The following is a 24,781-nucleotide window of genomic DNA, read 5'->3' on the forward strand; positions in this document are numbered from 1 at the left end:
CATTCTAGTCCTGTTTATGCAAAAAATGGGAAGTTTTTTTTTTTTTTTTTTTTAGTAGGGGTTTCAACATTGTGATTATAGAGAAAAAGAAAGCAACTCCAGAATGTGACTTATGTAAAAGAGAAAACTATATTGCTGAAAAATGTATTACTTTCTGAATATATATAGGAGAAAAATACATTCCTGGGAAGAAGAGAGAACCTATATATTTTGACTGCCAGAAAGAGATTTTTGAGAAATCATGACACAGAATCACAGAATGGCTTGGGTTGGAAAAAATGCTAAAATACTCAGATCCAAACCCCCTGCTAAGAGCAGGGACACCTTTTGCTAGAAGTTACTCAAAACTCCATCCAGGGCGGCTTGAGCATGTCCAGGGATGGGGCACTCACAGCTTCTCTGGGCAGCCTGTGCCAGAACCTTAAAATCCTCACTCAGTAACTCCTTCTGAATACCTAATCTAAATCTGCCCTGTTTCAGTTTGAAGCCATGACCCCTTTGTCAATCAACTGCTTTTAACAAATTATTTGTTGATGACAAATTATTTCCTTTCTGGGCTGTTTGAAATAAATTATCATTTTAAGGAAACTGCTTTTAAATGAAAAATATTTCAAGGAAGTATGATTCCAATTATAAACAGGATGCATTTTTTTAAAAGATACCTAACCCATCCCTGTCTCCTTAGGCTTCTGTTACTGGGAGACTGCTCCAACTGTTAGCACAGAAAAAATGACCTTGTAAGAGATTTAGAAGACAAAGAGAATGGTAGGATTCAATATCTTAATTGGTGGATCACATTGAAAGTTAAAGGGCACGGTTCATGTTAACTTAATACTGTCCGGAACTTCCATGTGGGGTTGTAGTCACAGCTTCAGGAGGTTAAAAGCATTTCTTGTTTTCTTTCTCACAGCAAAGTCATTGCTCCAGTGCAGATCCAAGAGGCATCAGCTTTCAGGACTTTCAGAACTCAGGACAGGCATGAAATACAGACATTTTCTAATTTGCAATGTCGACTTCTGTTTTCTGAATTTGAACAAGAATATGTATTGCAGTGTGCAACAGAAGACAGTGTTGTGTCTTAGCAAGAATGCAGACAGAAAAAAATAGTGAAATCCCTGTCTCATTTAAAGAAAGCATAAAATTCCCCCAGACCTCACTTGGAAAGGGATTTTATCTAAAGAACACAAAGTTAGTCTTGAGGAACATTTGAAACTTCTGGTAATAAAGGAAGTCAATCGTGCCTGTCTTTAAGATCTCATTTACAAAGAACCAGTTTGTATGACTCACTTAAATGTTTATTACATGTGAACACAGGGCTCTTTCCTTTTCAAACCTTTCAAGCTGTCTTTTTATAAATACAAATATTGAGACATTGTTATTAGTGACAGAGAATAGCTAAATGTATTACTTAGTCAACACTTACACAACTGGTAGAAGCCTATCAAAGGTCAAATTTTTACAGATTTTCATTGAAGTCTGACAGTGGGTTTGCATGGATTTCTTCTTTGTTAAGAGGTCACATGAGTTACCTGAAGACAGACACATCCAGCCTTTGTATATGACAACCACTGCAAGATTTTAGAATTTTTTTTAATATGAACAGCAGCATCTAGCCTTTCAGGCTTAATCTCAAAGTTTCATTGTTGTGACTTTTGTGTGTTATTTGTTACTTGGAATTAGAGTTGGAAAAGCCTGTGTTGACTGCCTACATAGATATGAAATTCAGCAGATAGACTATTTCCTTCATAACTATGTATTAGACCTTGTCAAACAAGTTTTAGTGTTCTGCCTGCTTTGACAAAATCTCCTACCTGTAGGTATTTCCTTTAAAACAATGAAGGAAAAAAACCTCTATCTATCTATCTATCTATCTATCTATCTATCTATCTATCTATCTATCTATCTATCTATCTATCTATCCATCCATCCATCCATCCATCCATCCCTGTATTCATCTCTAGTTATATAGGTATATATTCTTATATGGAGAAAACCTCGGAAGAGGAACATTTAAAGGTGTAATACAAGTAGAATGAAAACCAGAGCAGTTTCATTTTAAATTTCTTATCCCACTCCATGTTTTTAAGTCAACCTGCTAATTTATGAATTCTTGTTGTTTTGATTTAGCTCTATTGCATCACAAACTCTGTTATGAATGACTGTGTGTCCTTTCTTTTGTACTGTGAGATTCCTTGGACAGAACTATTGTTTACTTCTGTACCGCATTTTGCCCAGTCTTTGGGCCAGAAGTCTGTGGTTATTGCACTCATCAAGTAATAAGGGACAGAAAAAGTTCTCCATGGCAAAACCAATCTGTCTTACTCATAGATTGCCCCTAAACTGTGGTTTGAGAAATATTTCTCCAAGCTCATTTGTTTATTTACATATTTCACACTTGTAGTCCAAGAATTACCTTCTCTTGACTATAGCAAACATGATTTCAAGGTAGAGTGAAGAATATTTATGTAACATTTCAATTTCTTAAAAAAAAATTGCTTGTTCATTTATATTTATAGTTCCAAAAGTCTTTAATGCAGCTAGATGTCTTTGAAATCATTGCCTATTTTTTTGTACTGCTCGTCAGCATAATTGGGCAGATTCACATCTTTTTACTAAACCATTCTTTGAGGATATATCATCCAGATTGCCTCTACTCTGAGGGAATATAACTTAAAAATTGCTACTATTACACATATTCCCATGTGGCTTGAAATACTAGTAGAATATATAATATGTTCAGCCAGTACACCACCCAGAAAAGGAAAAGCAGGATGAAAGCACTAGAAAATTATGATACTGGCTGGCACTCCAGGACCTCAGCCTTCAGAAGATGAGAGGGTAATTGTTTGCCATTGGTTAATTTCCAGGAGGAAATGACTTGCAGCTGATTCATTGGTAAATACAGGATTTGGTCATTAAAAAAATTGGGATAAATTTTTCAAAATGCAATGCTGATCTATTCAGTTTCTAGTGCTTTTTAATAACAGGTTTAAAGGTAGTTTGAAAATGTTAGATTGAAAGACAGCAAGTACTTAGTTCCTCTGACAGCATTTGTAGGGCCCCAAGAACTTTTGAATAACTTTCTCCTTTAGTTTAATATTAATGTCAAGATGGGGGCAGCACAGAAATCAAATAGAGAAACAAACATATTACAGAAATAAACAGTTGAAGTAGCTATATATTTTATTATACCTGTCATGGATTTAAAACTTGAGATGGAAATTTTCCTTTGATTTTATTGTTTACAGTTGTTTTAAGTCTATAGAAATGCTGTTGAATTAAATCGGCTTATTCCATTCAGAGGAAAACTCTATTACAAAATACAATATATCTTTCTCTGAAAGCCATACAAAAGCAAAAACAGAACTCAGTCTAAAAGTAGAACTCACTTTGAAAATCAAGCATTTGAAGTACAGATGCAAAGAAAGACATTCCCCAATACTGTTCTATTTTAAAACTTTAAATCTCTTTAAAAAATTTTAGTTTTCTATCAAACTTTCAACATAAGCAATAAGCCACTGAAGAAAAAATTGAGTTCAGATAATTGACAGTACTAAAACTTCACAGGCACTTATTTGTGTTCAAATTGCCTTTAAGAGGTTTTGTTAAAGACTACAGTCTGTTAAAATTAAAAGAACTTCATGTAGTCTATTATGTAAACAGGTAGACATATCACTTAGCCTTCATATTAGTTACACAGTAAACTAAAATGGGTTTAGAGCATGTCTATTAGGGTCCAAAAAGTTCTTTTTTTTGTCTTTCAATCAAAAGCCTCTGTTTTAAGAGAATTGTGCCAAAGACATTGCTGTATTAATAATTTAGCAATGATACGAAATGTGAAGATCACTCCAATTTTGTTGGCAGTTGCTATTATCATATGATAGAAACTACTCAATCAGTGTTTGGCTGAGAACAAATTCATTCTTACAAATCTGAGACAACCTTGGTTTACCTTAAAAATACCATACATAGTAATTAGTTGTATAATATAATAAAGAAGTAGTCAGCTTTCTAAGTTCTATTTATGTATTGGGTTAACTTCCAAGGTATATTGTGGGTGATTCCAGGGTTACTAATTGAAATAATCCAAACCAATGAAAAAACATACTTCTTTAAACACTGTCTTAAATAATAACTTTCCATTCCTGATATTGCAATAATGATGCAATTTATTTTGATGCAATTTATTGAAGTAGTGCAGAAACTGAGGTCTGGTGCTAGTAACAAAAAGTAGTTTCATTTTATAGTGACAGTAATGAAACTGTTTAGACTCTTTTACTTGGAGTATATTATTTTGAATATATGCTATTTTTTCATATTGTGGAGAAATGCAAATTCAGAAGGTTCTCATTTGGCCAGAAATACAAACCCAAAAATGATCATGCTACCACCTTCTCAGATGCCAGATAGAACAAAACACACAGGTTTTTGTTTCTTGTGAAAAATGATGAAAAATTAGAACTTTTGATGTTTATTCTTCTTCATCTTAAAGAAAGATCACTGTCCAAAATAGTGCCGTTGTGGAATGATACAGCTAAGACAGAGGATTCAACCTTATAGTGACCTTTCCATCTTCCTTCAGCCCTTTATCTAATTCTTCCTATTTTTCTGCTTTAAAGAGATTTAGAAATTATTTCTTTAATGACATTTAAACCTTTTATTTTCCAATAAAGAACAAAGACTATTCCTTTAATTAAATATTTATGATGTAGTCCTAGCAGTGTTCCTCATATATGCCCTTCAAATAAATTGCTTACTCCAAAATTGCATTCCTTGAGAGCTTAATGCAAGTCCTCAATTTTTGATTAAGAATAATCAAACCAGTCTTCCTATGCTTAAGTATGTTTTTAATGTATTTCCAAAAAAACCCCATATTTAGAAAGAGTATAAATTTTCAGGTGGTGTAGTGATACACAGATTTTATTAAGAACAAGGATTATTAACAGAAACGCACATGGAGCTGAATTTTTATTTTAGTACGCCCCTGTTTTAAAATCAAGCGCTGCCTTCTTTACTAACTGCTTTTCAGCGCCTACTTAAAGGAATGGGAGACCAGTAACGAGGTGATGATATTTTTTAAATGAGCCAAGAGAGGGAGCTCGTTAACAGGGGGATCAATTCCTATGTCAGTCCCTCTGCCGCTGTTCCTGAAGTTCTGTTCAAGCTCAAAAGTAAGATGAAATGCGAACACTGCAGAATGACTATTTCTTTAGCTCTGTTTTAGAGGTTAACAGGAGACAATGAACAAAACTATAATTTTCTGTCACGATTTTTTTTTTTTTTTGAGAATAAAGAGACTGATAGTGAGGCTTCCATGGTCTGCCTTCCCTACTCTAAAATTAATACAAAATTTAATATGTGTTTAAACTGCCTTTCTGGTACATGGCTGTGCAGCTCTGATTGTACTGTGAATGCATTGCACAAATATCTCATCTATGTGTGAAAATAAAAGCGCAGAGGAGATCCCTAACTCAGGCTGAGAAAAGACAAGGGAGAAAAACCCTATACCATTATATCCAAAATTTCTTTATAAGTGTTTTTAACAGACAATATTGGAATTGCCATTTATATCAGCCTTGATTTATAGTGCACAAAATGGATCTTCCAAATATTTTTCCTTAAAATTCTCCCTGAGAGCAGTTACCCCAGCAAAACATCATGATTTACCACTCATTTGTTTTCTATGAACATACATGTTCTCAAACTGAAAAAGTAATTTTGCCATTGTTTTTTGTTATCTACATTTGTTATAATGCAACATTACTGATATTGCTAACAAATCACTGACCTTACTGATCAAAGGGGACTATTCTGACAACATTGCTTTGATAACACAGACCTCAGCAAGTACAGTTCTTGGTAGTTCTAAGGGAGCAGGACTAAATGGCTTATCTTCTTCTCTGCCTGGGTATTTTGAAAATCCTTTACCTGCTGTGTATCAAAGAAGTTAAGCAATTGCATATGACAAAGCTTAACTTAATTACTAATTATTTAAGTAAATGCTAGCAGATTTTGCTGACTAGCAATGGTATTAAGAGCAGGGGTTTGTAATACAGTTTACACACAGTACATTGAAGTACAATGAGCAGCTCACTATTAAAATCTTTATTCAAGTTTAAATTAATAAAATGAAGCCCCAATTCCACTCAAGTCAATGGCAAACCTTCCCAGGATGCAAAAAGGATCAAAGTTTCTGACACTGACTCCACCAGGAGTTTTTCTTGAACAAGGCAAAGCAATGTACCCAAAAGTTTTTATGGAAAGGCTAATGTGAAGGAAACCAGACATTTGTTTCTGTGGAATTTATTGAGGTGCAAGACTTTTGATGCTGCTGGAAAACAAGCCTCTTTCTACTAATAAGAGAAGCACAAATATCAGTGAATGCTCCACAACCCAGCTGAGGGAATTAAAAAAATGCTAATGGATTTTTACTATCCCTTCTCTAAAAGGGAGTTATTTTAGAACTCAGCTTTTGAAGTAAGTCCTTTATTCACTTGGAAAAAGAAATATAAATTCTCCTCTCTTTACCTGCACTGGTGCCTGCACCGGTTGTGAGGTCCCCACCCATCAGGCTGCCTAGGGGTTTGAAATTAAATGTAAATGAGCACAATAAATTGCAACACTCAAACATTCAAAATATTTTCTCTACCGATTTCTTTCCTCTGACTTCAACATGCAGTTGAATCAGACCCAAAATTATGAAATCATGATGTTTAATGTTACCTGTATAAGAAACTTGCCTTTCAAAGACAAACAAAATATGGAGTACCCAAAATTTCCTTATTTCAGTTTCATGCTTCCACAGCATATGAAAAATTCTGTTTGAAAGTTATGTATAGTACTCCTTCATTTGAAAACTATCTTTAGTTGAATGCTAGTCAGAAAAGTAAAGGATTGGGATGAAGAGGCTGAAGATTCCTGGAGAAGAACATAAGTCAGAATAAATACATATACATAGTTTTTAATTTCCTCAGCCTTTCACAGACATTCACACTAAGGATTTTTAAAAATTCTCTTTGCACCTGGAGACCTCAAATGATTCTTCAAACCTGGTATACTTAGAGATCTTGATGTTGCTGGAGTCAGACAGATTGAAACAACCTAATCCCCACTTACCCTAATCAGAGATGAGCTCTCATCATCACCAGAACAAAGCACAACCCCTTGCTATGTAAAGTACTGAAGTACAGAGCTCAACTAACATTACCCAATCAAGGAACTTGTGAGTGAATTAATAAAATTAAATTCTTCTTTTAGCATGAAGACTGATTATTTAAGTAATGAGTGTATTAATTTACTTTAATTTTTTTGCATTGGCTAAGTACTTGCAAAAATTAAGTAGATAAGATGCCTTTTTATGAAAAAGCATGCTGTCTGCCTGTCTGTCCTTTATTGATTTCACTGATTTCCTTCAATCTTAGTCCAAATTCAATATTCAGGATTTGGTGGTGTTTTGTAGCTTTTTTTGTTTTTCCTCCTGATTTTTCAACACAGCAATTTTGGACAAGCTCTTATGACTGTGAAAAAGAGAGTTCTTTTTTCTTGGAGTACAATTTAAAGTGACCCAAGGCATGCAAGGAACTGATAGTACAGCATTTGAAGGAATGGGATTGAACAGAGCCTACCTGTGTTACCTGCGCTTGGAGGCCGATGTGTTACACCAGGAGACATGCTATTCCTTTGCAAAGAAGGATGAGCCAGTGGTAAAAGGTTGGGGTTACCCAGTGAGCTGGCTGGATTACTGTATACCAAACTGTTGTGGTTGGACACTGGAATAGAAACTGGCATCTCAAAGTTTGGTGGTGGAACAGCCTGTACAAGCAAAAATGGAAAACAAATACAATAATAGTACAAAACTGAAACAGCCTTTAAGTACAGTTACTCTATATTTAGTTCAAATATTTTGTACTTGGTGGTTAAAATATTTGTGCTTACTCCTTTCCCCTAAGACTCAAGAGAAGAGTATCAAAATAATTACCAAGTCTTTTAAATATGATTTTTCAAATAATGATTCCATCTTCCTTTAATGCTGCTTGCACATTTACTTCATAAGACCTGGAAAGATTTTTTAATTTTTCTACTTTTTTTTTATTTTTTTAAAACAAACCTCTGCCTTATGCAGCATCATTTTCTATTTCCTTCATTCTTTGAAGTCCTAATTGTTCACTTGTCACCTTAATCTAGTGTCATAGATTACTGCAAGATCAAAGTTACATGACAATTGTGACTTCATTACATGGAAGAAGATTGGAAGAGATAGAACACAAAAGGGAAGGCTCTAATTTCAGCCTGTGTTGCTTTAGCAACCAGAATTACCACAAGTCACAAAAAAAGACACCAATACAGTAAATAATTTTTTTATGAGTTTCTGTCTTAGCTTGGAAGGGCTTAAAAAACGTAAAGGTCTCCTCAGGGACAGCTAACAAATACAAGAAATTTAGATACACACTAGTCTTTGTGGGCTATTTTTGGGGGGATGGAAGTGGTGTTTAGTGATGTCTTTTCAATATCCTATTTTCCTACCTAAAAGCAAGATCTCCTGAGCCACTTCCCTTTGCAAGAATGCTTTAAAAAACAAACAAACAAACAAAAAAACAACAAAAATGCAAATAATGTACCACACTAACAGAGGTTGTGAGGAGATGCATGTCTCATTATGATCTTAGGAAGCTCAGTTCAGGTTTCCTTGGCTGGTTGTGAGTTTGTTGGTTGGGGTTCCTTGGGTAGCAGTTGCTTGAATTCTATAAAAGTTATGACTACATTAGAAATCCATATTTAATTTATTTCTTTTAAAAATTATTTTCTTGCCTTTTTGATCAGAAAAACCTTTTCACAATTACCTGACAGCATTTTAAGTATTCAATGTGTGAATACAGACCCCTCAATTTGCAAGTTTTCTAACATTTAGATACACTTATACATTTATAATCTTATAAGCTTCAAGAAAGAGCCTAAACCCATCAAAAATTCTTTAAAGTAGACTGGTAACATATTCTGAGGGAGAAAATGAAAGGTTTTAATTTTATTGTTGGCAGCTGATAGTACTGGTATAACTTCAAGGACCTAGGAGGAGAGCAGGACATATCAAGTGCTTGTCAGGCAGTTGAGGCACCCTGAACTTGTGCCACCCATATCTCTTTGGCTGGAGCTGTTGGCTATGCCCCCTGTATTACAGTACTATCCATCAAATTACAGTTATCTCTTAAGGTTGTTTTTTTTTTTTTTCTTGGTCCTCTCTAGGGACAGAGAAAATTTTACTCTAAATATAGAGGAAATATTTTGCCTAATTACTGAAACAAATAGCAATATTTTCAGGGTATGACGTTAAGGATACTTTATACAAATGCCTTTGAACTATTTTGAAGTTAATTTAGCTCTGGTACCCTCTCCTTTTTTCGAGAGATGGCCATGGCAACAGTCGTTGAGTAGATGGACCTGCTGGCATTGCTGCCCATCCTGGGGGGACGTGGGAATTTGCTTCCCTTTGCTGAGAAGCTGAAATGCACTCCAAGGGCTGTATTTTTCATAGACCTGATTGATTTAAGTAGAGGTAGGAAAGGAAGGTGAGGTGTTTTGGGAATACACATGTTCTACATTTAATCTACAGATGTAAGAATATACATGTAATCTGCACCCTTATGACTCAGGTCTAAGATCCTTGGAAATAGGGTCACATAGCATAATCTGAAACATTTGATCAGCTTGAAGGTATGTTTTGAAGCAAATAATTCTTTTTATTGGCCACAGAAGGACCCAAAATGTTCCTAAATTCCATGTTAATCAGAAGCACATGACTGTTTGTGGAGTTCAAAGTCAGTGTTTGAGTTTGAGCTCTCCATGTTTCAGTCCCAATTACGGCCTCATGTGAGACATGAATAAGCCAACATGGAGTTTCTGATTATTGCAACACCCAGGGCTGTGATGGAGTTCTCTCTACTTGGTGGCTTTGAGCCAGTGGACCTGCCTGCTTGAGTACCAGTCCATGTTGCACTGACTGTCACTATCAAGGGACCACTTTGCATAAGGCTTTCGTCACTCTGTGTCACAAGACCTATGAAGTCTGCCCTCTGAGTCTAGGTAGAGATTGTTATTGCCTCTATTTTCTTAATATCTTTTCCTAATCTAAATTTCTGTTATCTAAACTTAAACACCTGTACAAATGCAAAACTGAAGGTCTTGTTAGAATTCTAAAAGCTTGTTTGCTTTAACCACTATGCTCTTCCTTCCATGTACAAACCAAACTGTTCAAGATTCTTCTTTTCCTACATTTGTAAAAAAAAGCTCCAATCTTGCTAGCTCTTCAGGTTGGCAGTCTCCCTAGTCATGTGAAACTGTTACTTGGCTTTCATTTTGTCATTTAAAAATATTTTTTTAAAGTAGTTGAATTATTTAATTTCTGTACTAATAGTCTAGTTTTTGTAATTTTACCCACTATCTGGATCAACTTACATCTGTTTACAGAGCACTTCATAGGCAATTTTATAAGGGCAAAGTTAGCTTACTCTCTGCTTTTCAGCACAATATACTATATCTGAAATACAGTAGTTTTTATTTCTTCTTCACCACAGTCAAAAGTTAGAGAGAGAAGTTTGACTGGATAAACATCAGTATTAAACACTACATCTCTAGGTGCAGTTTTCTCTGTCTAACTTTATTAGTGTTACACATTCCTCACAACAAACTGCAATGTCCTGCAGATTCCCTAGTCATTCCTGGTGGCAAGCCATGGGTCATGTTGATTCCATTTCAGCCTGATGGACATTAAAGTTTCTGAGGCTCTTGTGTAATATCTATATTAGTAGGAGCTAGGGAGGAACTGAGGCCATCTGAGGCCACAGAGCATTTCATGTCCATACCATTAAGCTTTCTCACCCTCAAAAAAATCATGACTACATGTAGACTGACAATTGGGAATTATTCCCAGCCTGGACTAACAAACAAAATGAAGAAATTGTCTGGGAGAATGTTATTTGGCATCAAAAGGTGTCAAAAGCCTGATGGGGACTGTTCAAAGAATTCAACTCAGAGATAAGCACTCTTCATGATGCTTTAGTGTGTTTTTTGCTTTTTTTTGCTAATTTATAAAATAGACAAAGTCTATACTGTCATGTGTAAAAAGTTTGCCATATTTTTCCTACTTTTCCCCCTCCCTTTGTCTTTTCTCCTTTGGACAGTTCTGCCAAAGAGGGCATATGGCTCACCAGAGACATACAGTGACGTACAGTGTGCTGCCAGTGTATAGCACACAGTGTTAGATGCTCACTCCACAAGCTATGGTACATGATGCCAAGCAAAGTGTTGGACACTCAATCCCCTTGGAACTTTAGGGGCCAAACATTCTGTCTTAAGTATTGGTATTATCCCCCCATGTTCAACCAGGACTTCATTTATTTAGAGACAGAGATACTTATAACTTCCTTCTAGTGGGCTATTTCTGTCTCCTCTGCTTTTTATCATTCTTATGAAATTTACAAATACATGTCTAATTTTTATCAGATGGTTTTGAACAATATGAATACTTATCCCCAGAAAATTATCTGGGGAAACATTATTTGACTTAGCTGTTAGGAGCAAAAACCAATATTGTCTTAATTGGCAGCAACTTTTTTATGTTACAAAACCAGGCAGAGGCAAAGCATTGTTTTATATATTCTGTAAGTAGTGATTTAGAGACTTGACTCAGTAACTTTATTATTAATTTTGCTTTCTTCTCCCCAGTTTTCTCAGCTACCTTTGAATATATTTTCCCTGACTTAGTTATTCTGATTTTCCACTTAAGGATATTACTCTATACAATACATAATATTTATATATAAAACCAGACAGTTACAAATTTCCATTAGGTATAAGTTGTGATCTTGATCTTGCCCAATACATCTTGGCTTATGCCAAGAGAAGGAGTTCCTGTTGCATTACCAGAGAATATCTATTGTTTCTTCCTATTGTGGTAAGTAGCTTGATGGAGGACAGAGCTCAGCATGTGATGTAGTCAGAGAATGGCTATTCTGTCTTATATGAAAAAATGTTAATATTTTGCTGTTCTATATCTCTGAAGCGTCTCTGAAGTAATTGCACAAAAAGATTAATACACTGCACCTCATAACCTCCTGAAAGATATGAAGTTATACCCTAAATCACCAATTAATTCCTGAAGTAGTACTATATTTAACGTCAAAAAGTTATATTTAATGAAAGCAACTAGATGGAAATTCCATTAATTTGGGGAAAACAAAACTGATATACCATGCTCAGATTAACTGTCTGGTTTCCAAATCTTATATATTTCCTCAGTTTACAGAAAAGACAATTTCCAAATGCTTATGGAGGTAAAGAAAGAGATAGAACTCACTACTACAGGAATGATTTTTTTTTTCCAAGGGTTTTTTTTTAATGTCTTAAGATTTCAGATGGTTATAACATGACCTGCTTTGTTAGGAAAGAAAAGAAACAGGTAGTATGAGATTAACAGATATTCTGAAGGATGACTCCAAATATATTTTTAAGGCAGAAAACTAGCTTGATGAGAATTCTGTCAGTTTGATTTGAAAAAGTCAAAAGTCATCCTTGGAAGAGAAACGGCATGAAAGAATGACAATTGGTGAGATTTTGATGTGAAAAATGGTTAAGTAGTCTGGCTTATAACAGTCTCCCTAAATATCAGTCACCATTTGTCAAGCCGAGTTGCATCCTGAGAAACCAAATTAATAGTGACAGCTTTAGAGCTTTTTTGTTCTGAGAAAAACGGCTTTCCAAAAGAAGCAAATAAAAAGGGAGGTAAAAAAATTGGACAGATCTGTATTCCTCCCTGATATTCTACATAGATATTGCATACCCTTAACCAGACATTTTAAATATTGCTTTATCAAATTTGGTGCTTTTCTAGTCTCTGGGAAAGTATTATTTAGTGTCCTTATATTTTTGCAAAATATTTTTGGCCTGATGTAAGATCTTATTCAAATTTTAATTACCTTGAGTGAAAAATCCTTCTGCTGAGACTTAATAGAAAGAACACTTAGAGTGCTTGAGACAGAATCTGAGCCTCCTTAAGAAGTATCCTCATCTTAGTTGTCAGATTTTGTAGGTGCAATTGACTAACAGTACAGAAGGCACTGTGCATTCTGGGTATCCAGAACTCATTTTTGGTAGATAACCATGCAACCTTTGTATGGGAATGATGAATCAACACATACAAATTATCTCTTATTCTTGATTTTAGAAATAAGAAGTTACCTGTGCAAACTCAAATGCTTCTTTGCATCTGAGCAAATATTTCCTACTTTGAGCAAAAGGTTTCCTACTTTGTTTTCCACTGACACTTGGAAAACCAATCGAATATAACCTCCAAAGCTCCATACTTGTCATCTTTAAAAATGTAATATTAAACATAATGACAAATAATTAATCCTTTGTATGTCTTGTGCAAAACAAATAGGACATGCAGGGTTATTTCTCTTAGATATCTGGCAAGCATATGACTGATTGTTAGAAATTTTAACTTGGTTAAAACAAAATTTAGCTCATGTTAAAGCATTAAAGTAATGCTGAGGAGGTCAAAGCAAATTCTCTGATAAAGCTGATAAATCATCCCAACACACAAACATGTCTGAGACCTGCCATTAGGCTCTCATGCAGTCTGATTCTCTGTAGCGAGCAAGAAGCTGTAACCCTTCAGTGCTGCAACCGAATTTAGTAGAGACAATGGAGAATTGAAGTTACACATACTAAACACACTAATTACTATACATAAAGCAATTTCAGTTTTACATCACTTTTTCTATATTGCCACAGAAAGTATTCTGTCAATTTGTTAGCCTGTCCACAAAGAAATATTTCCACTGTTATTTTTTAAGTATAATTTGGGCAAATGGTGTCATAAAACACTTCTGTAAATTAAGTGAATACAGTTCATATTCATATTTCACTTCCTTCTGTAGGTTTCACACATAATAGACTTTGTCTGTGTGTCAGAATTAGAGAGTTGAAAGAAAAATATGCTGTGTGAAATTTTCTCACCACAGTGTTTAGTTATATATTTGGCTATTAAAGCCTCTTTCTAGCTGAATTTATCTCCTTAAGAAGCCAGAACTGAAAGGGTTATGGTTTGTTACTGCAGCAGTTATCAGCAGACAGCCATCTAACCTTTGGTACTTACAGGTGTTTTATGGCTCTTGATCATATTATCAAATTCTTCATTAATTTTTTTGTACTTTTCTTCAGTGCGTGGGGTGAGAGCATAAGAGGAGTCAGGATCAGGGCTTTCACAAGCTTTGCTTTCTTTCTTGTGCAATGCCTGCCAGATTCAGAGAAATATCAGAAAGTAAAAAAAATGAAAGGAGCTCAGAGTACTTACACATAATCTTTGTCTGCTGATCATTAGATCAATATCTTCGTTAAGTTTTCTGTACTTGTCCTCAGACTCAGAGCTGTGACCTACTGAATCATCTGCATCAGGGTCTGGACTGTCACAGCCATTAAGTCCTTTCTTTCTTAATGTCTGAAATACATAATTTGGGAAGTTCAATCCTTGACATGGGCTGCAAGAAAGACTCAGCAGTGTTAAAGAAACACAAACTGCTCATCATAGAAAGTGTTAAGTTATGCTTTAATGAAAGAAAGTGACTAATGATCCACCACACTGATGTGTGGTTTCCAGTAATGAGTGAGGACCATACAAGACCTCTTTCTTTTGAAGCTGATACAAATCAATAAAGAATGAATCTGGCAACTAACTAGCATAGGCAAAAAGGTTAGTGCCTATGCTAGTATATCCCCTGCCTCATGATTCCCATATCCCACAGCATTAAGAGTTTAAGCTAAACACAGAATGCGATTTATTTTAACATAAACCAAACTTAACATATTTATCTATACTGTTTACTGTGGAATACACTGATGTTCTTCTTGTCTTTTAAGGAAGATGCAGGAGGAGCATATGGAAAAATAATTGAACCTGCAACAAATTTAGAAGTCCCTTTCTTCTCAGAGGAATACTGATTACCCAAATAGAATTCAAGGACTTTAGCAATGTTGTTCCTAAGTCTATGCTTGTGATAGGACAAGAGGGAGGACAGAGTTGATGATATGGCCATGAATTAACAACTAAGAGCTTCTAGACATAATGTTAACTTTTTATTGACTACACTTAGAGTGCTACAAATGCACAAGACTGAAGCTTAATGCACAGGAAAAAGCACTGCTAAAACAGATGCTTAGTGAAAAGTCAAAATAAAAGAATTTCAGGTTCAGCTACTCAAATACACACAACTATAATTATCATCACTAAGATAGGAGAGTTGAAAAATCTTAAAACCAGAATTGAATCAGTAGCTTGCAATTCAGGACAGTTGTCTGGCTTCAAAAGGGCTTTAACTGATCTACCTTTACAGAGCCCCAAAGAACAGCCATAGGCTATATTAAGGTAAAAGAATATGGGAAGAAAGTGTGGACTCCTCAAGTAAAAGCAGTAGTACATAAAGCAAATATATTCCAAATTTCTCATATTCAGTTTCAAGTATTAGTCACTCAAAAACTCTTCAAAGTCTACTTGGTTGTCTACAAACTTTTTAAGTTAGCTTGCAGTCCATTCTGTGTTGAAACCTGGCTAAGCAATCTCAATTACAATGAAAATATCACATATTCTGTCTTTTAGTAAGTGGCTAATGTGCACTGTCTATCAGTGTGGGATGCTCTGATATCTTTTAGTCTTCTTAGAATGGTTGTGTATCAGCTTTTTGTTCCTACAGGAATAGCACATTTCATAATCATTTTTTATGATGATGGTCATCTTACTACTGTTACTACCCTTAAATATTATAATGTCATGCCTTGTTCTCATACTATGGAAAAACCCCTGAACCTTCCATTTTCATTGACTAAACAAAGTGATGGTGATCTGCTCTACAAGATCTGAGCCTTCTAATCTCCCATCGCAGACCTCTGAAACAGATTTAGGCATTTGTGAAAGGCTGGCTTAATGCAGATCTTTCTTTTCAAACTTCATATCTATAAAGACTTCAAGTCAAATCCATGAGCTACTTCTTTAACATCAACAAAATTATAATCCATTGGAATAAAAACTCGAGATGCTAAAACAACCTGAGTAATTCCCTACACTTTTACCCACTCTACTTGCTCTTTTATCTTTTAAATGCTAAATGTTCAGTTAGCAGAACAGACATGATCATACATGATATCTACTGCTAGCAGCTTGAAACACCCCAATTCTCAAGAGGGTTTTCCAATCAGCTGCTGTTCAATAGATTTAACAGACACGACAAGATATAGTAAAAGCAAAATATCTCATTGCAATCTCAACTAACATTCTTCTCTTCACAAAAGCACAAAAAAGTTGTCCTCTGAATATATAAAATATTCTTTTGCAAGCTTAGATATCAACTGTCCAGACATGAAACCAAGATCAGCATACTTAGGACCATTTCCAGAGCTCATATGATACACTGATGGAGTCCTGCTAATTCCCATGGATTCCCTGAGGACAGATGTGGATGTGAGCTGGACTAAATGGTTTCCTCAACTTCAGGCTTTGAGATGACAGACAAAAAGAAATAGGAAAAGAGAAGAACCTGAGGAATGCTTTGTAGCCTCTTTGAATTTTTTCCCCTCCCATCATTCACAAATTCTTGTCTGCTGCATTCACAAGACTGTGTCTCTGAGAAGCAGATGCATCTTGCCCTCAGCAAACTCACAATGCCCTAAAGTTCTGCAAATGATTACTTAGCACTCAGTTGCTACTGTGGTTTGTAGAGGTTCGGGGATGCACTGCACCTTTCAGATGCTCAGAAGAGGAAAAGCAATGCAAGCCAACATAGGTCTTGCAACAGTCTCCAAACAGACTGGATCCCCGTCCATCGTAGAAGTATTTTTACTAGATATTTATTTTTACATTATTTTCATACCTTTAGAAAGCAGGTTGTTTGCCACACCAGGCAGAGAAAAAGCAATCTCTATTTTCACTAGAAATGCCAAGGATGAAATGTAATGAATTGTGTCAATATTCTGCCCAAAATTAACTTTAGCCCTAAAGAGAAGAGGCAAACTTTCCCCTCGCAAAAAAAATCAGTCTTGTGTTTTTGGCTGGTACCTTGGCTGATGGTGCAAATCAAGCTCAGTAATGCAGACCGCTTGCTCCCTGCCTATCACACCTGAAAAAAATTCAAATCAAATCAAATCAAACACAGACACAAACCTTTAACTCCCAACTAGAAAACACTACAGAGATCCCAAACAAAACCAAGACTGTATCTCAGTGAGGTGGGTTAATGCTAGACAACAGGAATTTCCACATATTATTTCCACTAAGAGGCACACTCCTAGCTTTGTGAGTGCTGGAACTAATTCCCTGTGAATTTCATTTTGGGATAAAGTGCAATATGCAGAGAAGATCTCCTGTGGAAGGGTCTCTGGGGATTTCTCTTCTCAGTACCCATCCTTCCGCTGACACTTTGCTGCTTCTGTTTGTCACAACTCAGCCTGAAATGCGGCCTTCAGCTGGGAGTATTTCTGGGAGTAATTTCTGTCTCTCTTTTCTTGCATAAGAACATAGAATTTTCCTGAAACTTGTTGGAATTTCACTGTCTTGGAGACCCCTCCCTTTGTACTAGATTTGCTTGGCAATGAATGAAAAATGAAGTTGTAAGGGAAAAGAGAGAAGAACAGATTGGTGAATCACACAGGGACAGGAACACACAGGCTCACATCAAAGTCTTCTTCTGGAGAGGAGAGCAGGCTGGAAGTGATGTGCTTAAACTCTGCACTAAGGTAATGTGTTGTATCAAGGACAGAAATAATGACCCTGAACATATTAGGATTAAGTCTAGCTCCTCAACAAGTAGGCTACAGTTTTCCCTACCTTATTACTTTATTATTTTACTTTCCTCCATGTCATTAACTATCAAATTACACCTCTCATTTGTTTTCCTTCATTTTTTTTCCATTATTGGTGTGCTTCAACACAACACAAGTTAGTACGGTTAAAAGTGACACTGACCAGTGTCAAATTGATTAACCCTTTTTCACAAGCTCTCTGGACTTTGTGCCAAGATTTCCTCCTTTCCTCTATTTAGTGTCACCTCTTGAAAGAAGAAGCTGGTTCTGGAGTCTTTGACCCAGTCTTACAGTAATTTTGAAATGATTTTTCTTATGATGTTGAGTTGTCATAGATTCTTACAAACCCTAGAACAGACCTATCGCATCCTCCTGGAGATTAGCTAGCTTCCAAAGATTTCATGGGAATTTTTAAAAAGGATAAAATCACACAAATGTATAGTGCATTGTACTCTAGAGAACCCTAAGCCAGATGTCAGTTACTTTCAAAGAAAATAAGCTATTTTTCAACTACAGAAGCTCCACTTCTTCCAAGCAATTAAACAAATAACTATATTGGACTCCAATAACCTGAAATTAGCCAAGGCATAAGAAAAACAAAATGGTTAAAGGAAAACAACCTTTGGCTGAAATGTGCTGTGCCAACAATTAGCCTAAATCCCTACTCTGTAACCCTACTCTGTAAATCTCAGAGGAGAAGTGCTAATATAGTGACATGCTGACTGCTGTGAAATGAAGTATAAACAACTATTTGCTTTCATTTCATGAAAAACTTATCATCATTATGGAAGCTCAAAAGAAAATATGGCAGTAATACCCAGGTCTGATTTTATCAAGGCAATGAAAATCATTTGAAGACTTTTGAGGAGGAAAAGCCGTTCATTTTCCTAACCTTCTCTGTTTCTGCAGTTTTATCCTCCAGATTATTTTTTGGTCTTTTTTAGCGTTTTTTAACAGAATGAGTGGAGAAGGTTAGAAATTATTTTATTTTTTTCCATCATGTAATTTAGTTTGTTCATCTTTTGTTTTTTAAATTGGTTTATCTGCTATGGAACTGTAGCAGCAGCTCTCTGACCACAGAGAGAAACACAACACTCCCAGGCATCATTCTGGGAAAAGTCTGTGAGAAAATCAGAGAAAAGAATGAGAAACAATCCTTATCTTAACTTACTACACCTAGTATTGTAAACATGTAAAATATATTATAGAAATTTGTTTACCAAAGAATAGTTTCTTAATTAACTAATAGTAATAGTATTTAAATTGGAGGACCTGTTAAGTCCAACTATATTATAACTATTTCAAAACCCCATAAGTTTCTTAATAAATAATAATCAAACTTCTATAAATACGTAGAATCTATATAACTTATTACCCAGTCCTGACCTGTTGCAATGACATGGAACTGCTTCTCATAGCGCTCCAGTGCTTGGAAGTGCTCACAGTATAGGTGCCAAATTAAAGACTAGGTCAGTTGATGACGTTCCCAAAAGATTCAGACCAGCTCAATATGCTCCTTTTTGAGATCCTCTGCAACAAAGACCTAACAAGGTTAGGTTAATCACTATCTTCATTTCTGTGATGAAAAGTCTGATCTCATTGGGTCTTCTTCTGTAATCAAATTTTACAGTATGGAAAAACTCAGCATTAAATGTGTATTTCTAAAAATTCCCATATCTTTTATGTTGTCAAGAAACCACCACAATAATCTTTAACTGACAGACCCACTAGTGCAAATCAACAGAGTTGCAATTTAGTAAATTGTATTTTGCTGTCAGAAAAAAACCTTCAGGTGGGTCCATTTTCACTAGCACTTTCTTTCCTGTATCTGGATGGAATAAATCTTTTAGCCACTAATTACAAATATTTTTTCTCTTTTCTTTTTGATGGAGCTACATATTTACATTATAAGGCAAACATAGCCAATTTTAAAGGAATTATAGGCTACAGTGTTCAACTGCTTTATAATTTATAGTCATTCTATGATTCTAAAGAACCCAGCCAAATTTATGGAGGTCCCCCAAAAGAGCAGAAAATATTTAGATATGGGCCTGATTAATTTAAGCATCAGTTTGTTCTCTGTGCATGAAGAAGACCTCCTCTCCTCTCCTCTCCTCTCCTCTCCTCTCCTCTCCTCTCCTCTCCTCTCCTCTCCTCTCCTCTCCTCTCCTCTCCTCTCCTCTCCTCTCCTCTCCTCTCCTCTCCTCTCCTCTCCTCTCCTCTCCTCTCCTCTCCTCTCCTCTCCTCATGTATGGTGCAATCAAGTAATGAAAGATTTTACTGAAATGAAAAACTCAGAGGAAGAGATTGGTTGCTATGGGAACTACTCATCTGAATTTCCTGACTTACATGTAACTAATGTCTCAAATTTTATGTTTCATTAACACAAAGTTCTTAAATTTTTACTTTTAATAATGGACATAAGCCAGTATGCTGGTACTAATGTACTTTAATCATATATTTAGGAGAATCACATAAAACATTATTATAACTACATTATCTAACAAACTCCATGCACACAAAAATGTATAGCAGTAATACAGAAAAATTGAACATTTCTTACCTCTTTCTCAAAAATCATAAAATGCTTTTGTGGTTTGTACTCCTTTTGAAACAAGCTACAGATGTCATATAAAGCTGAACTTTTATAACCGTGCTAATATTTTCAATACTACTTTACTGAAGTTTCAAATAAAAAAATTTGGTCCCATATGTCTGTCTTCTTAAAAAAAATACACATAAATGTGCTTTTCACATTGCACCAAATCCTCTGCTTGGATTTGCCTTTCATTTACACATGCCAAGTGATTATTCTCACCACCTTCAAATACCTTCTCTAATCACACATCTTGAGAAACCAAACAACACAGACACCCTTTGCCAGTAGCACCTGCTTCTCTCTGCTTACAAGTGATTGAACAGTGGATTTAACAGGACACAGTACACATGTACTGCAAGCTCAACAGGGCATGAGATCTCTACCTGATTTCAGAGTTCAGTCTATCCTCTTTCACTCACACACTTGTGTGCTAAGACTTCTCTATAATATTTTGCAGTGTCAGTACAAACAAAATCTGTGTTTTTAAAAAGGCACTAGGATAGTGGGATTTTTGCTTCTTTGTTACCTATAGCTCTGCTACCTAACTTGGGTGTGGGGGCTCTTTGTAAGGCAGTGCACCTGGTGCAGCCTCAGAGCCCCCAGGACTTGTCTGTGCTGATCTTGCAGCCTGGAGCAGACTGGTCAGCACCACTACATCTCCTGCTGCCTCTTTGCATGCCTCTCATCTATATCAGAGAGTGCACCTTGCTGCACTGCTGTGCCTACATCTCCCTTCTGAAGAGATGATGAAGCTGGAGATGGGAAGATTCCAGAGGTCTGAGTGGTCTCTAAAAGACAGAATGCAAAATCTCTTTCTCTAATGCTCAGTCTTCCCAACTTGCCAGTGCTTTTATGCTAAGTATTGACTTAAATTACACGGGGCAACTTCGGCTTTTTAAGTAAAAAGAGCATGCATCGGATTCAGAGATCTCACAGCAGCTAAACTAAACCATATATATTTTTGTGATTTTCTCTGAAAGAAACAAAAGCAAATCACATGAGGAGTCCAGCATTAAAACTTTATATTAAAATTTCTGCTAATGCATGCTGAAGAACTTGGTCTGTTCAGCTGGTGAAGAGGAGACTGAGGTGAGACCTCATTACAGTCTACAACTTCCTCATGAGGGGAAGAGGAGAGACAGTCACTGATCCTGTGGTGCCCAGTGGCAGGACTCAAGTAACTGGCCTGAAGGGGGGTCATTAGTTTAGATATTGGGAAAAGATTCTTCACACAGAGGGTGGCTGGGCATGGGAAGAGACTCCTCAGGCAAGTAGTCACAGTGCCAAGCCTGTCAGAGTTCAAGAAGTGTTTGAACAATATTCTTGGGCACATGGTGTGACTCTTGGGTCTGTGATGTGCAGGGCCAGCAGCTGGACTTGTGGATCCCTTCCATCTCTGTTTATTCTGTGATTCTGTGTAAACTTACACCTCCCTGTATTCACAATTATTTCTTGGGACATGCAAAACACTTCTGTCCATCACTCGTAAACTGTTTATGAAAGAAGAATTTAGATCTGAATAGTTCCTGATGTTCTAATTAAGGATATTTTCTCATCCTTTGGGCTTATTCCAATCCATCATGTTGCAAAAGGTCTGAAAACCCACATATCCCCCTGGGCAGCTGACACAAGATTCTTACACCAACCCTCAATGCAGGGGATCACATTTCCCGGACTCTGAAAGAGGAGATGGCAGCAGCACTTGCTGATCCCAGCCACCCAGGAATCTATGAGGGGAGAGGAGGAGGATCAAGTGACCAGTGGTGCTGGCTGGCATTATGTGGCTGCAGCCAGCAGGGAACGGGTCCCCTGCAATGTCACACATCCCTGCCATCTGCACCTGTCAGTGCTGGCACCTGCTGCCCCATGGCCATAGATGGCTGCTCCCAGGGCTGTGGTGCTGACTGGGGACACTGCTCTTGGCTGCTTGGTTTTTCTGTCTTTTCTTCCTACTGTTGCTACTGTTACAAATCTCAGTTCTCATGTGGTCACAGCTACAGGAGCGCAGTGTTTGCACCTTGCAGATATATACACATAAATTCATATATGTATATCTTTATCTATACATTTATATATATATATACACACACATATATGCATACACACCCTCTACTAAATCACATCTCATCACCTTTTTATTCAATCTAGACGTATTTTTTACAAGTGTACACACTTGCATGACCAGTTTCCATTTGCTATGATGCAGTATAATATTATCTTAATATTTTTGGTGTGCTGCATTAGTGGAGTTAAAAAAGATACATTTCTTCAGACAAAACTGGCATTTTTTAAATAATGAATTCACATGTGAGGTTAATTGGCGGTGTTAAGATTAGTGACATAAATGTAGCACTGACACAGTTGTGATTACAGCTTCAGATAAAATCCTCTCTGCAAGTAGAGGTTTAAAAAGAAAAAATACTGTCTTTGAATGAACAGAATTCCTCAAAAATGTTAATAAAAACAACTGAAAAAATGCACTCTTTACATGCAAAGACTGTATTCAAACAAAACTTCTGTGCAGATATTTTTTTAACCTGTATTTGAAAAGAAACTCAAATTCTGTTCTGTTGTATTAAAACACCCTACAAAGGTCCAGAGAATGGCTGCCAGTGTGTTATGCATAAAATTAACAGATTATCTAACTTAGATCAGAGATATCCTCAGGATACTTTTGGTTTAGTGATGGAATAGTTGTGCCTTTTGTGTATCCCAATGATTCTAACTCCTTACTGAGGGCTCAAAGGCCCAGGTACTACTTTTGAGTTATGGAAACAAGGAAGATTTAGATAAAGGTAAAAATAATGAGGTTATTTTCTTGTATTTCCCACCATTCTTTCTACTTGCTGTCCTGTTATGAATGTGTGCTTTCTGCAGGATGAAGGCTAGCACCACAGCCTAGCAGCAAATATTCCATTTTGCATCCCCTATCTTTCTACAGAAAATAGACTCCCAATATTTTTTGAGACAGACTGCACAACAACTAAGTTCATGAAGACAAAGCTTCTATATTTTGGCTACTTCTGCTAGTTCACTGGCAGGAGTACCACCATTCCATAGCCAGACCTGGAAGCCGAGGGGTGTAAAGATAACCTAAAGCCAGCATAGTTGCATTTCTGACTTACTTTTTCCCCTTGACAACAACAAAATATCAGTGTAGGAATGTGCCCCCTATGGACAGAGTGACAGAACTTTCCTCTGTCCCCCAAAAAGGAAAGAGCCCAGAACTTTCTCCCAGTGATCAGGTAGAAAAGTCACTGATAGGACCTTGGGGCTTCACCTCAAGTTTGGGGACAGCTAATTTGCCATAAGCCAAAAGGTCCCGCCTGGGCCATTTAGTAGAAAAGGACAGAACAAAGAAACCAAATCGCTGTTGTGAGGTCTCTTTTACCAGGAGCACAAGTAAGTGGCACCTGGATCAGTTTGAGTTTGTTATTTTGCCTTTATTAAACCTTTTCTGTTCCTGATGCTGTCACATCAGCCTCCTGCTCCTTTTATGCCTTCCAACGAATGCTGAGCTATTCTGGGGTGTAGTGTTGGAATGTTGAAAGCTTATCAGATCAGCTTGAAACCCCCGGGCGAAAGCGGTACACGTGGCGTCCAGACAGGCTTCTTCTCATATTGAGAAGAACAGTCTGGGGAATATTTTGACTGCCCTCAGTCAAAATTAGGCAATTTTCCTTGGTATTTGCGTTTTTGGAGAAGCAGGCCTGCATCTGGGTTTTTGCCGCAAAAAGAACACCCAGGAAAGGGGTTTGAGTTCTGAGGGAGACTCTCACCAAAGCCTCACACCGGTGAAAAGAGGCTGGAACCGGACACGGGACCGAGTTCGTCGGCAACGCCTGAGAGGACTGCCGGTCCGCCAAGCTGACACAGTGTTACGAAATCGGCTCCGGGATATACCAAGGGGACAACTGAGAAACACCTTGGTGAGTGAAATATGGGATCAAAGTTGTCATTACTTGAGCAGGAAATTTATTTTTATTTGAACTATAAGCTAGAAATTCAAGATGTGAAGTTTGAGAAGAAGCAGCTTAAAAAGCTAATTAGATGGGTTTTCCAGGAGTTTCCAGACGTAGACAAGTCTCAAAGACTCACTCCAGTATTCTGGGACAGAGTGGGATTGAAATTATATAATATGCAAAAGAATAAGAAGTCCAGCTTAAAGCTGCATCCAATATTCAGGATGGTGTTACAACTTGTCACTGATCTACCTGAGAAAGAGGCGAGAGACACCCAGGGGTGGGAGAGCAGAAGGGACAGAGCAGAGAGCACACACAGCATCCAGCAGCAGCAGAGCAGGCAGCAGGAGGGGCGGAGACACAGAACTTCCGAAGA

At 36.7% G+C, this 24,781-nt stretch overlaps 1 protein-coding gene across 29 annotated transcripts in view; it reads right to left on the reverse strand.

Annotated features, from left to right (window-relative positions):
* The window catches only part of MEF2C (myocyte enhancer factor 2C), a 280,803-nt gene that overhangs the window by 22,092 nt on the left and 233,930 nt on the right, over positions 1-24,781 (reverse strand). For 19 of the 29 annotated variants that reach the window (XM_038125304.1, XM_038125280.1, XM_038125279.1 and 16 more), the window contains 3 exons: positions 14,351-14,494; positions 7,626-7,812; positions 6,529-6,576 (listed from right to left, as the gene is read on the reverse strand). In XM_038125304.1, the coding sequence (XP_037981232.1) occupies positions 6,529-6,576; positions 7,626-7,812; positions 14,351-14,494 (379 nt within the window). Of the gene's footprint in view, positions 1-6,528; positions 6,577-7,625; positions 7,813-14,152; positions 14,291-14,350; positions 14,495-19,230; positions 19,383-24,781 lie in introns of those variants that run through there. The other 10 variants (XM_038125292.1, XM_038125296.1, XM_038125302.1 and 7 more) reach the window with 7 other exon arrangements.

Source organism: Motacilla alba, chromosome Z (assembly GCF_015832195.1).
Source record: "Motacilla alba alba isolate MOTALB_02 chromosome Z, Motacilla_alba_V1.0_pri, whole genome shotgun sequence".
Taxonomy (NCBI): Eukaryota; Metazoa; Chordata; class Aves; order Passeriformes; family Motacillidae; genus Motacilla; species Motacilla alba.